This window comes from Hibiscus syriacus, unplaced genomic scaffold, assembly GCF_006381635.1.
Source record: "Hibiscus syriacus cultivar Baekdansim isolate YM2019G1 unplaced genomic scaffold, ASM638163v2 tig00007204_pilon, whole genome shotgun sequence".
Classification (NCBI taxonomy): Eukaryota; Viridiplantae; Streptophyta; class Magnoliopsida; order Malvales; family Malvaceae; genus Hibiscus; species Hibiscus syriacus.
The window spans coordinates 346,461-360,921 of NW_024062129.1; the positions used below are offsets into that span (position 1 = coordinate 346,461).

Sequence of the window (14,461 nt, forward strand, 5' to 3'; positions counted from 1 at the left end):
AACCAAGAAACCCAACATACTTGCTGAACTATGGCCACGCTACTGCCACAACGCTGTACAGAAATCATGAAAGATCTGAAACTGCTTTCACCAGCAGCTGCAGCAGCTTCTGCCTGCACATCAGGTAATTAGCCAACCTTATTTCCATTACTTTTTTGGTTAAGTTGAACCTAATTCACGAAATATATCATAACCATGCATTTACCACAGAAGCAGCTGCAGCTGCCACCCTTCTACTAAGGTTTGTACCTAGCACAAACCTTTCTCTCATGGCTGCAGCCTCAATCAAGCTACCTCTAGCCCGTTCAAGTCCATCAGTTATATATTGGCTGACCTAAAAAATTGAGATCAATTAAGTACCCAAACAAAAATCCAGAGAACCAACATGTTTAAAACTAGCTTACTTGGTCAAGTAGGCAAGTGAACACAGCTTTTACATTGGCTGCAACAATGGTGGGCTGTAAAAATCATATTGCAATTAAGTTAGCAATTTGTCTCTTTTATGACATAATATCTGGTTTCTTTTGGTCACCCAGCCTTTTCCTTTTACCACACTAGCATTTCGTTTCATAATGCATGCTTAATTTTCATATATGCAATCATGTCACGTTAGCTATCCATTTATTTATCATACCAATCATGTTGGTGGATAAGGCCTCTGAATCACACGAAAAAAAAAATGCAAAGCTTTCCAGACAAAGTATTACCATGCACCTTAAGAAACTCACTGGAAAGTTAAGATTTAGACAAAACTTAAAGAGCAATATAATTAATATCTAATACATAATAGAAACATTCAAAAGCCTCATTTTTTCCCCTTAAACCACTTTTTTGGTTCTCAGCCACCTCTATGCAGTCTCTCTTGCAAAAAGATTGTACACAAGTAACAGGCCATACCAATGGTTGGTGGATAAATTATTACCTGAGACGAAAATAAAGTGCATCTGGTTAACGATTCTTCATTCCACCGTACAAACTCTGTCACAACTGCAACAGATATCTGCTGATGTGAAGAAGACACTGAAGCCCCTTTAGAGCGCCTTACTGTTCCAGTTGAATTAGAAACATTCTGGTTTTCAGCACGCAATTCTTCCAACTGAACCAAATCACATATGTTACAAGTTGCAAGAATGAAGCAAATCAAGCACTCGAACTTTTGGGATCAAGCAAAGCAAGTTTGCAAACCTTTGCTTGATACAGTTGTCCAAGAGATGCTTGTTCATGTTCAGGATATTCATCCTTGTGAGAAGAAAAGAGAGACTCCATGAGACCTGTAAATTGAGTTCAGCTATCATTATTATCTGTTATACATACAATTTACCTTTCTACTACAGTCTCATTGTTAAATGCATTGTCAATGGTCATACTTTTTTGATAAGGATGGTAAAAGGGTTACAGATTCAGCTAAAAGAATACATAACTTTCTTCCTACTCAGTGTTGTCAAGGCATGCGCCTACACGACCTGCACTTTGCGCCTTGGTTTATACAACAATAGAGGCCAGGCCCATTTTATCATGTGCACACCTAGAGCACTTAGGCACACCTTTTGGTAAAGCGATAGCAATAAAAATGCCTACCTGATTTGATTTCTCTTTAAATTCTTTTATTTTTTACTTTTTTTCATTTGATATATCTTTACCAGTAAGAAAGGGATGATATCAAACTCTATATTTTGTAATATTTGAGTGTTAAACAACGAACATTGACAAATAAGGAAATCCTACATGTTGTGACCAATATAAAGATTGCATGTTTTGCAACAAACTAGATCTCACTCTAGAGTTTATCATATACCTTAAGCTTTATATATATATACACATATATTATAAAAGCACATACAGATATTGTGCTGCGCTTCACTCAGGCTAGCACTTTTTTGTGCCTTGCGCCTGAGGCAATAAAGGTTTATGCGCCTGAGGCAATAAAGATTTATGCGCCCTGAACCATTGATGACATCATATCTCTAGATTGAAATCCATACACTACATTAAATTTTAATTTTCCAATTCATCTGGCACAAAGCCAGTTCTATGTGAAGAAAGGCCAAATTGGGGTCCTCGGCCTTTAAATGCTTCAACTACTGGTACGACATGCAAGGTTTTGAAGAGGTTGTTTCATCTGCTATTCTAATATTCAAGAAGAAAAACAGAAGGTTCAGAATTGGGGGATTGCTTAAAAATACTAAAGGATCCTTCCTAGCTTGGGTGAAAGCCAAGAATCATGATTCCACTAAATCAATTGCTGATTTGGAGGCTTCAATTTATTCGCTAGAAGGGAGATTACAGCGTGGGGAACATGATCGTGCCTGAGATTACAAAACTTCGGAGCAAATTATGGAAGGAGATTAGGGATGAGTAGAGGGCTTGGTGGCAAAAATACAGGGTTAAATGGCTCAATGAGGGGGATAAAAATACTCGTTTTTTTCATTTCGCTGCTTCTTCTAGGCGCAGTGTCAACTGGATCAATTCTATAAAAGCGGGGGACAACTGTATCTTCTCTAATCCTTGCGAAGTGAAGTCATTAATCTCTAAGCAATTTCGAAAAGCATAGAATCAGAAAACAGCCTTGGAAGTTGAAGAACTAAACCTGAATTTTACCAAGTTGGACGAAGATCGGGTGAAGATTTTAGAAGCAAAAATTTGACAGGTAATACACTCACTTGATAGTAATAGTGCCCCTGGGCCCGACGGATTCAATGCTGGCTTCTTTAAAAATTCTGGCATCTTATCAAGGAGGAGATCTGTAATTTCTTTAATGACTTTTATTACCATCAACAATGGGAGAACTGCATTAATTTCTTTGGAGTACCGGCCGATCAATTTAGTTGGAGGGGTATATAAGATTTTGGCTAAAGTGTTGGCTAATAGATTGCGGAGTTACATCGATTGCTTGATTAGTAAATCTCAGTTCGCGTTCATTTCGGGAGGCGAATCTTAGACAATTCTTTAATCGCAAATGAAACTATCGATTTGTTGGTTAAATTGGGCTATAGTGGGATTGCATTCAAAATTGACTTTCAAAAGGCTTGTGATACGGTGGATTGGGACTTTCTGATTTGAATTCTTAAAGAAATGGGGTTTGGCACACAGTCACATGGATCGCGGTATGCTCAGTAAGAGAACGTAGAACGAGATCACAATTCGTTAGGTCCCTAAAATTCGGTACGAGGGGGTAGACTTCTTTTGGATCGCTCCGGTACGATGTACCATATAAATTGGTACGATGTACCAGTTTCTAAGATAGAGATCAATTATGCATGGCTCCTTTAGGAACAAAATAATTCAAAACTCAAAATCTAATATGCATAAATCTGATTTAAGGACTAAAATAAATTGAATAAAAACTGAGCATGGCTCCTTTAGGAATAAACCCACGCGAACAAAAATAGACCATCCTGGACCCCAATTAAACGGCAGTGTTTAACCAAACTATCTAAAGCCGATTAAACTCACGATATAATGCTTTCAAAATAAATAATTCACGAGATAATGCACTCCCCATATTATTTGCTGAAATAGGGTGAAATCCACAGTGTGGCCGTAGGTCGCCATGCCTTCCGGGCGACCTACTACGTCGCCGGCTTCCCTGGACGTCTGCATGTGCCATGCACGTCCCCAACACCCCAACACAGGTTGCTGGGAGTGCATGGCGACCTGTGTTGGGGTGTTGGGGACGTGCATGGAGTGCATGGCGACCTTTGTTGGGGTGTTGGGGACGTGCATGGCACATGCAGACGTCCAGGGAAGCCGGCGACGTAGTAGGTCGCCCGGAAGGCATGGCGACCTACAGCCACACTGTGGATTTCACCCTATTTCAGCAAATAATATGGGGAGTACATTATCTCATGAATGATTTATTTTGAAAGCATTATATCGTGAGTTAGCCCATCTAAAGCCTTTACAATTTAACCTAAAAATAGATCATAATTTATGCTAAACCTAATCCCTTCCCCTTGCTCCGTTTTGAACCTCTTCTCTTCTTCATCCTCTACTCCTCACACCCACATGGCCGAAACTCTTCACAGCCCCAGACCCGAGCAACTTCGAAGTTCGAACCCTCTTCTCTTCCATCACTTGAGAAGGAAACCCAAAAGGCTTCGATCATCGATCATCAGCCCCGACGAGGGGCTGTTTTGAAACGGTTTCCCCTCTCCCTCTTATTATCCTCTGATTTTTTCTCTCAAACCCCCAATCCCTTTATTTTTCTGATTGCATCTCCTTTTATCCCTGCTGCAAAACTACGATGTACCGAATCACGATTTTGAAACGATTTGATCGCGATTTTGAAACGATCCGAACACGTTCGTAACGCGTTTTGGATCGCAACGTTCAGTACTTAGATCGTGGCCAAATGAGCGATTTATGTAACTATGGTTTGGCAACCGATGGCGTTGATGGACTTATCAATGCATATCTATTGCTCATATTTCAGTCCTGGTTAATGGATCTTCGACGGATAAATTCAAGATCTCTAAGGGTTTAAGGCAACCTCTTTCACTGCTTCTGTACAACATCATTGGAGAACCTCTAAATCTGGTGCTAATCAAAGCGCTAAATACTGGGCTGTTTTTCGAGGTTTTTATAGAAAATGACAACAATTTTGTAGAAAACAGATTGTAGAAAACAGACAAGTCTATTATTTTTATTCTTATACACATTCAGTAGAACATATTACATATTTATATACAAATTATGCCTCTAAACTAGGAAACTCTAAGAAAGGAAACTAATCCTAGGAGATGTAATCCCTTGAAATAAGGGATTGAAAAATAGAAAATAATTACAAAATCTCTTAACTTAAGGGATTGACAACTCATTTCTATAATTCCTACACTCCCCCTCAAACTGGTGTATATATGTTGTATATACCCAGTTTGAATGACATCTCATCAAAAGTCACTCGTGGAAGGGCTTTGGTGAAGATATCTGCCAACTGTTTCTTCGTCGGAATGTACTGCAGTTTTGCAACTCCATTGTTGACCTTCTCGTAAATAAAATGTCTGTCTATCTCAATGTGTTTCGTTTTATCATGCTGCACTGGGTTTTTTGCTATACTCATAGCTGATTGACTGTCACTAAAATATCAAAATTCTTCTTATCATCTAAGTCCAGTTCTGTGAGCAGTCTTTTAATCCACATTCCTTCACATATTCCGAGAGCCATTGCTCTAAACTCTGACTCAGCACTACTTCGAGAGACAATAGCTTGTTTTTTACTTCTCCAAGTCACCAAATTACCCCAAACGTAGGTACAGTAGCCACTAACTGACCTTCTATCAGTTAATTCACCTCCCCAGCTTGCATCCGTATAAACCTTCACTGTTCTGTCTTGATTTTTTCTAAATATAAGTCCAGCTCGTGGGGTAAATTTCAAGAACCTTAAAATTCTGTTAACAGCTTCCAAATGTTCTTCTCGAGGATCACTCATATGTTGGCTGACAATGCTCACTGAGTATGCAATATCAAGCCTGGTCAGTGAAAGGTAGATTAACTTCCCAACTAACCTTTGGTAGGTTTCCTTGTTTACTGGATTTCCAGTCCTTTCCTTGCAAAATTTCAAGCCTGGCTCCATTGGAGTTTCAACTGGTTTGCAGTCGAGCATCCTAGTTTCTGCAAGATCCAAAACATACTTACGCTGGTTTATGACCAGCCCTTCCTCGGACCTTGCAACTTCCATACCCAGGAAATACCTCATACTCCCTAAATCCTTGGTTTCAAACTCCTTTGCAAGATTCATCTTTAGCTTTTTTATTTCTTCTATATCACTGCCAGTTATAATCATATCATCTACATAGACAATTAGGAGGGTTATCTTACCACTCGGTGTAATTGTTCTAAATAATGTGTGATCCGCTTGACTTTGTTTGAAACCATTCTGTGTCATAGCCTTAGCAAATCGATCAAACCAAGCCCTGGGAGACTGTTTTAAGCCATATAAGGATTTATTGAGCTTGCACACAGTTTTCTTAGTGACCTTTCCTTCTAATCCGGGGGGGACCTCCATCTATACCTCTTCTTCAAGGTTCCCATTCAGAAAAGCATTCTTTATGTCCAGCTGATGCAATTTCCAGTCCATCTTAACAGCTACTGATAACAATATTATGATGGTATTCAATTTGCAACCGGTGCAAAAGTCTCCTGGTAGTCGATGCCATAGGATTGAGAAAAACCTTTAGCAACCAGCCTTGCCTTGTATCTTTCCACACTCCCATCCGAATGATATTTGATTGTGAATATCCACCTGCATCCAACAGCTCTCTTCCCTTTTGGCAAATCTGTCAAACTCTATGTCTTATTCTTTTGCAACGCTTTTATCTCTTCTTCCACAGACTTTTTCCACTCAGGAGATTGAAATGCTTCTGTCACATTTCTTGGGATTTTCACAGTGTTAATGCTGGCAGTGAAGGCCCTGAAATTAGACTGTAATTTCCCATATGCAACATACTTATTTATGGGATGAGCAGTGCATTTTCTTACCCCCTTCCTAATAGTAATAGGAAAGTCATCAAGATCAACAGTAGTAGCCTCTTGGTAACCATCATTACCTTCTGTTTCAGCTACAACAGGATCCGAATCTGGTTCTTGGCAAATGCTAGGCTGACTGATTTCTTCAGCAACATCTTTCCTTCTTCTTGAGTAAACACTGAGTTGTTTCGGTTGGGGAGTTATGGTTTCAGGGTCATTGTTAGGTGCATTTTTGGTAGTGGTGGAAGGTGTTTTGCACGGACTAGAGTGCTGAGATAAGGAGGAAGGTAATTCATCAGAGTTATTTAGGTTATTCCCATCACCCTCCATAGGAACTGGGACAGTGCTAGCCGGCTTTGGAGAGACAGTAATAGGTAAGGAAAGAATAGGCTGTAAAGAAATATCGGTTTGAACAGGTTGAAATTCCTTGTAACTAATAGGCTGTAAAGAAATATCGGTTTGAACAGGCTGAAATTCCTTATAACTCTCCCCCTGAATTTCTATTCCTGAAAAATAAGGTTGGTTTTCAAAAAATGTAACATCAAAGGAGACATAGGTCTTTTTTGTGGAAGGTGAGTAACACTTGTAACCCTTCTGACTCGAAGAATAGCCCAAGAACACACACTTTATGGACCTAGGATCTAATTTCCCTCTGTTGTGGATATGAACAAAGGTTGTACACCCAAACACCCGAGGAGAAAGACTTGAGTTTAAATGTTTAAAATGGGGATACAGCTGAAACAAAACCTTAGTAGGAATTTTGAAATCTAAGGTCTTACTTGGCATTCTATTGATGAGGTAAGTGGCTGTAAGAAGAGCTTCCCCCCAAAGATACTTAGGAGCATTAGCAGCAAACATAAGAGACCTAGTAACCTCTAGAAGATGTCTATTTTTCCTTTCTGCTACCCCGTTTTGTTGAGGTGTGTTGACACAAGAAGGTGAACAATGCCTTTTTCCTTAAAGAAATACCCAAGGGTTTTATTCAAATACTCACTCCCATTGTCACTTCTTAGAATTTTGATTTTTGTGTCAAATTGGGTTTCAACTTTTTGATAAAAACTTTTAAAGAGAGACTCAACCTCAGATTTTTCTCTCATTAAGAAAACCCATATTGTCCTAGAGTAATCATCTATAAAAGACACAAACCACTTATACCCAGAAATACTTTTGACAGGAGAAGGGCCCCAAATATCACTATGGATGATAGAAAAAGGTGTTGTTGGTTCAAATTTGGCTGGAATATATGGTTTTCTGGTGTGTTTGGCCATTTGAAAAATTTCACAGGAAAACAAAGATGGATCTTTATTAGTGAATAAGTTCGGTAACATTTTGGAAAGATAGAAAAAATTAGGATGACCTAATCTAGAGTGCCATAACATAATTTTATTGGTATTGAGATCAGAAGATAAAATTGGTTTCCTAAGAGCACTAGATAAGGTATGATTATAAGATGCTTTACCTCCAAGGGTGTATAATCCTTTGCCCAGCTTAGCACTGCCAATCACCCTCTTCGAGCCTTGTGCCTGAAAAATACAACCACCTGTATCAAACACAACATTACAACCAAAATCTTTAATTAATTTACTGACTGACAACAGATTGCATGCAAGTCTAGGAACATAAAAGACATTATGAAGTAGTAGATTTTTGTTTAATGTAACAGAACCACTCCCTTTGACTGTAGTGAGAGAGCCATCTGCTATTTTGATAGAAGCTGCTTTCACTATATTCCTCCAAGAGATCAATATTTCCTGTCATATGATCTGATGCACCCGAGTCTATTATCCATTGTACCAAGGAAGCATATGGATTATTTCCATCAGTAGTAGTATAAGTCACATTTGTAGGCTTGGCTGTCATACTGCTCAAAATCTGCTGCAGTTCCTCTATCTGTTTCTTGCTAAAACTGCTTGAGGAATCATCTTGAGAGGCAATATGAGGCTCCTTTTGAAACCTGGACCATGTGGGCTGCCAATCAGTTGGTTTTCCGTGCAGCTTCCAACATTGATCTATCATATGGCCTGGCTTCTTACAATGTTCACACCAAAGGTGATTTTTCCTCTGTTGCTTTGAAAATTTGAAATCTGAAAATCAGATTGAGAGGGGCTGGTCTGGGAAATGATTTCGGATGCTGAGGGATCCGGATTAGCCATGAAAAAAAATAGAGTTGAATAGGAATTGATTTAAAGAGAAGCGGAAATCGGATTGATCGCTCTAACCTGATACCATGTAGAAAACAGACTGTGTAGAAAACAGACTGTAGAAAACAAACAAGTCTGTTATTTTTATTCTTATATACATTCAGTAGAACATATTATATTTATATACAAATTATGCCTCTAAACTAGGAAACTCTAAGAAAGGAAACTAATCCTAGGAGATGTAATCCCTTGAAATAAGGGATTGAAAAACAGAAAATTATTACAGAATCTCTTAACTTAAGGGATTGACAACTCATTTCTATAATTCCTACAAATTTTGTATGCATCTCTCACCTGTAAAAATAAATGGATGCTAGGCCATTCTTATGGAAATATATACTTCTAGTTGGTGGCGGGAATTCAATTTTGGTATGATGTGTGGATTGGGATCTGCCCTCTTAAAGATCTATTCCCTCGGATTTTTGCTCTAGCAATGAATAAGGTTGGAGTTATCTCGTGTTTTGGAGAAAAAAGGGGATTGACTTAGAATTGGGATCCAACTCAGACTAAGGTTGTTCTATTGAGAAATAACCCAGTGGAATGACTTTTATAATCTGATTTCAGATTTTGTTGGTTCTAGTTTGGACTCTGACTGGGTGAAGTGGGATGGTAGTGACGGATCCTATTTGGTTAGATCTGTGGGTGATATTCTGACTTTCACGTCTTCAACCGGAAAAATGTGGTGTGGGTAGGGTTAGCTCTTCCGAGAGCAGAAGCATTTATTTGGATGGTATTACACTGTCGAATTTCGATCAAAGTTGAACTCTTTAAAAGGTTGTATCTTCAATCTCTAATGATGTATGTCCATTTTGTGCTAAAGAGCCCGAATCTACAGAACATCTATTTTTCTCATGTTATATATCTTGGCAAGTTTGGGCCTCTTTCTATGCGTTATGGAATCTCCACATAGTTGCTCCGAAGGCCATGTTTAATATTTTGAAAGGAATATGCACTACAAGGAGGATCTGTGAAGTGTAGAATGTAGACAAGTATTAATATGATCTGTCGTGTACTTTATATGTATTTTATGTTTATCTACTTAGGAAAGAAGTTAGATATCCATTAAGTAGTTTAAATAACTAGAACCCCTATGTGAACACTAACCTAATAGGAATCTACAGTTGAAAAATTAAACCTTTTTAATCAGGCTATTTTCTGTAAGTTTTTTACGAATGAGGATTCAGAAAGAGTAAAACACACTTCTTTTTCTCTAAATCTTTCGCAAAGCTATTGTCATACTCTTATCTTCAACATCCAAATCACCACATCCAACAGCTCGTAGCTCTCTAACAAGTTCCTGGGTCTTCTCATATGCCACAGCTAGCATCCTCAAATACTGAAGCCTCAAGTGGAATATGTGTAAAGTCAAAATTTGCCACTTCTAATAATGGATGCAATTTTATAAGTTCATTTACCAATAAAAGTCCACCTTCCTTCATGGGAGGAGGATTCACAAGAGATGGCTTCACTAATAATTTGTCTAAAAGAATGGTAATCCTCTGCTCCAAAACGCGCTGCATATGACGTAGGAAACAAAATATAACTAGAAAACAAAATATAACTAGAAAACAAGTACACATAATGGTGCTGTATATAAATCGATTAAATTCGATTACAAGGGAATTTGAAATACTGATTCTTCGAGAAACCTGAACTAAAATTGACATAACATCATTAGGAGACAGGAACACATCCATAATTGTTGCTGCTTCTTTGCGCACAGTATCTGTAAGAAAAACAACAAAGGAACAACATATCTATTAGTGAACTCAAACCCTTGACTTAGCAAACAGTAAAACTCTCAACCTGTAATTTCTTTGTATAATGAAGAAAGCCCGCGAGCAACATTGCTAGGACTAGCTTGAGAACCCTGCTCACCAAGTACTAGTCGGGTGTCAGAATTCATGACTTCCACATCAATGAACATTGGACGGGTTGCCACATAGTGTAGCATGGCACTGCTGCCCCTGTTAAGCTGCATTTGTGAAAGAGAGAAGTTCAAAATGATGCCTGACTTAAATTTCATAGAGGACAAACTATACAAACAATTAGTTAATACCTGAGATAAATCTTTGAGCATTCAGACATGGTAAACAACTCCCTTCTCTGTGATGCAGCATCAAACTGAGCCAATAACCTGTTCTCCAATTCTACAAAGAGTTTGAAAAAGATAAAATCAAAAGATTTGATAGACTTGTCCTTACAATAGGGGGCATAATTTTGTGAACTTTTTCCCTTCACAGTTTGATTCTGAAGATTCTACAAATTATCAAGATGACTATTCCTTTAGGTAACAAAATAATTTTATCAAAAATTTCCACTTTCATAATCTAATAAGAGTCACTCATTCACTCTTTTATCATTCTCATTGGTCACATGTTCTTCATGTTAGTCAATAACAACAAAATTGTTAGCATACCATTGCAGTACTCCTGAAGATTAGCAACTGCAACTTCCAATCCTCTACTGGCAGTTACACTTCCAACAACTGATGGCACATCTCTGGCAATATCCTCCTCAGCAAATGTTCCTAAAATCAACAAAATGACATGAAAGGTAAATACTGTTCATAAAGCTGTAAGAAGCATAAAAAGTATATTTGAAGTTTGCTACCATGGAAATAAGTTCCTACAATAAAATGTTACATTAAAATTTCCATTTTATTAGAACGAGAATGAGTGTGAAAGCTAGAGAGAGAGTGAACGTGGAGTGCAAAAGGAATACTTCTTTAGACAGAGGTAGAACAGAGTTAAGAGGAGTTCTGTGGGTAGCGTTCGTAGATAATCTCAGTAAGGGAGTGCATAGAAGTGCTTTATGGAAACATTTTAGTTTTCATGGTAAGGTGATTAAGGTGTTTATCCCGTTTGTTAATAGGAGACCTAACTATAAGGTCAGTACGTTTGCCTTTGTGCATTTTGCAAGTGAGGAGGATTTGCTGAAGGCAGTGGAGCGTATGAATAACGTGGTGATCGATGGGAGGAGGGTATTGGTGTCGATTGCAAAATATCATAGGAATAGTGCTGCGAGGAACTTGAAGCGAAATGTTGTGGTGGGGTCAAGAGATGCGGGTGCAGAGGAGTCCAAAAGAAAAAAATCAATACCCAGAATGGATGATATAGGGAAGAAGGAGCTGTTAAACAAGTTTCATGATGGTAGGACATATAAGGATACAATATTGGGGGAAAAATTGATGGCCAGCAGATGAATAACGTTGGAGAGATGAAGGTGAAAAAGTCTCTGGAAGTGTTTATTCCAATGGAGGAGAGGGTATGGCTAAGGTCGTCTTTAACAGGAATTTGTAAGGGGATTTTTGAAGTAGAATTTGTGCAGGGGGCTTTAAGGACTGAAGGTTTCAATGTCAAGGTGGCAAGATGGGGATATGCAAAAAATGCATGTTTGATAGTTTTCCATTCAATGGAGGAGAAAAAAGAAGCGATGGAAGATAAGTGGGAGGAATTGTCCTTCTGGTTCGAAAGGTTGGAATCTGTTGTGGATGAGAATGGTGTTCCATTAGCTTATTGTACAGTTTCCTTGATAGGTGTTACTTTAAATTGTTGGACGGTTCCATTCTTTACAAACTTGGTAGCGAGATGGGGCAAGCTTGTGAAGATCCAGGAGCAAACAGTTCAGAAAACGGATTGTAGAGTGGCACATTTGTTGTTGAGGGTGGAGAGTCCTTTTGATATTCCTTCTCAGGTTTCCGTCAATATGTATGGAAGATCGTTTACCATTAAAATTAAGGTGGAAGGGAGTGATGATTTTTTTTCGGTCTTGGAGGATATGGTAGAAGAAAACGGAACAGTGGATCCTTGGGAGGAGAATTCATCGGGCTGGAGCCAGCGGGATATTCAGGATAGACAGAAAGTGCAGTTGGGGCAGCAGTCCTTGTCAGATTCCCAGGACAGGGTCGAAGCATGGGTTCGGGGGGGGCTCAACAAGGAGATGATACGCTTATCGATGGAAATTTGAAAGAAAAAGTATGCGCTAATAAAATGTTGGTTGTTGACTTTTGTTCTGAGGAGACAGCAGTAGATGGTGTTACCAGTCAACAGGGAGTGTCAGAGGATTTTAATGAAGGGAGAGAAAAGGAGAGGAACATTGGAGATATCATATTGGGCCAGGACACGGTTGCACTAGAAAATGGGCTTAGTAACTGCATAGATAGGAGTCTAACAAACGGGCCTGTTCAAGGGAATTTAAGATCAAATATTGCTGCCATTAATTCTGTAGAAGTTACTAATGTTGAAGGAGCTGTATTAAAGTAGCAGAATGGGCATGTCTCACCGGTGATGAGTCGTCATTATGGGAAATGTGCGTCAGTAAGTAAAATTGAGAGAGGTTTTTATAAGAATGTATATTCCAGGAGATGGGAGGTTAAGAGTTGTAATGGTAAGGAGCTTGAATCCTTTGAAGTGAATGACAGAGAGGGGGTGGCAGAGGCTTTGGAATGTTGGAATGTTTCCAAGTTATTGGGTGTGAAGTTCAAAGGCGGACAGAAAGCTTTTATGGACAAAATGGTTCCTATGGTTAATGAAAGGAACTCAAAAGAGGGAAGGTAGTTGTTATTGGGAAGCAAGGTTATTGTATGTTATTGATGGTTGAGTGGTCGATGTTGTCTTGGAATGTTAGAGGGTTGGGTAGAAGGGTGAAAGCTCGAGCAATTAGGAGATTTGTTGATGAGAAGAAACCTACAATAGTATTCTTGTAAGAGTCAAAATTGGAGGTTGTTAGTCATATGTTGGTGAGGAAAATGGGGGGTAAAATACTTACTGGTTCGGCAATATCTCCTGCTGTAGGCTCTGCTGGTGCTCTAATAACCTTGTGGAATCAGAAGGAGTTTGTGGTGAAGGATGTAGTCATTAATAGTAGATTTGTAGTAACTAAAGGGATGTTGGAAGGAGTACCAGGAAGTTGTTGTTTTATTAATGTGTATGGCCCTAGTGTGGATGCAGATAAAGAGATGTTTTTCAGGGAATTGTTATCATTTTTGGATAATGTTGACTGTCCATTATGCTTAGGAGGTGATTTCAATGCAGTGTTGTCACAGGAAGAGAAAGAAGGAGGGGCTGTGAATTCGGTAACAACGAATATGTTTAGAGATTTTGTGAGTAAGGCCAATTTGTTTGATTTGCCTTTGTCTGGAGGTCGTTTTACATGGTGCAATAATAGGGAAGTTCCCACTTTTGAGAGGTTGGATCAGTTTTTGGTTGATCAGAGATTACTAGCTTGTTTTCCTAAGATAAGTCAGTCACTGCAGCCAAGGTCTGTTTCAGACCACAATATTATTTTGTTAGAGAACAAAGTATGTAATTGGGGGCAGAAACCGTTTAGACTGTTTAACTATGTAATGGAGGAGGATGGGTTTAGTGAGATGATGGAGAAGGAGCTAGTTAAATTTTTTAAAGAGGAAAAAGGGAAGCCCATGTCTAAGGTGCTGAAGAGGGTGAAGGGTGTGGTAAAGAATTGGTCTGGGAGGGGTTACTTAGAGTTACCCAGAAAAATCAGATTATTGGAGAAAGAAATTCAGGATTTGGAATTGAAAATGCAACAAGGTCTTCCTTCGGTGTCAATGAAATCAATAATTGAAGCAAAAAAAGAAACTATGGGAGCTACTAAAGAAAGAAGAATCGATATGGTTGCAAAAATCAAGACTGAAATGGAGAATGGATGGTGATAAGAACACTAGATTTTTTCATCATAGTGCTGCAGTTAGAGGAAGGAAAAATGGCATTAATTCCCTCAAGGTGGGTAATGAAGTAGTAGAAGATCCTATCCTAATTAGAGCTTTAGTGGTGG

General features: G+C 38.8%; 2 protein-coding genes across 2 annotated transcripts in view; one reads left to right on the forward strand and one right to left on the reverse strand.

The window, feature by feature from the left end:
* Window positions 1–14,461, reverse strand: part of LOC120201408 (exocyst complex component SEC10b-like) — a 36,274-nt gene that overhangs the window by 1,086 nt on the left and 20,727 nt on the right. The window contains exons 5-15 of the mRNA XM_039202023.1: window positions 11,085–11,195; window positions 10,725–10,815; window positions 10,472–10,640; window positions 10,315–10,391; window positions 10,081–10,179; window positions 9,911–10,001; window positions 1,186–1,271; window positions 923–1,096; window positions 405–458; window positions 206–334; window positions 21–113 (exon numbers count right to left, since the gene is read on the reverse strand). Of these exons, the coding sequence (XP_039057954.1) occupies window positions 21–113; window positions 206–334; window positions 405–458; window positions 923–1,096; window positions 1,186–1,271; window positions 9,911–10,001; window positions 10,081–10,179; window positions 10,315–10,391; window positions 10,472–10,640; window positions 10,725–10,745 (993 nt within the window). The 5' untranslated portion in view covers window positions 10,746–10,815; window positions 11,085–11,195. The remainder of the gene's footprint in view (window positions 1–20; window positions 114–205; window positions 335–404; window positions 459–922; window positions 1,097–1,185; window positions 1,272–9,910; window positions 10,002–10,080; window positions 10,180–10,314; window positions 10,392–10,471; window positions 10,641–10,724; window positions 10,816–11,084; window positions 11,196–14,461) is intronic.
* Window positions 13,416–14,339, forward strand: LOC120201410. Its single transcript, XM_039202024.1, has one exon. The coding sequence runs from the start codon at window positions 13,416–13,418 to the stop codon at window positions 14,337–14,339; it is 924 nt and encodes a 307-aa protein (XP_039057955.1).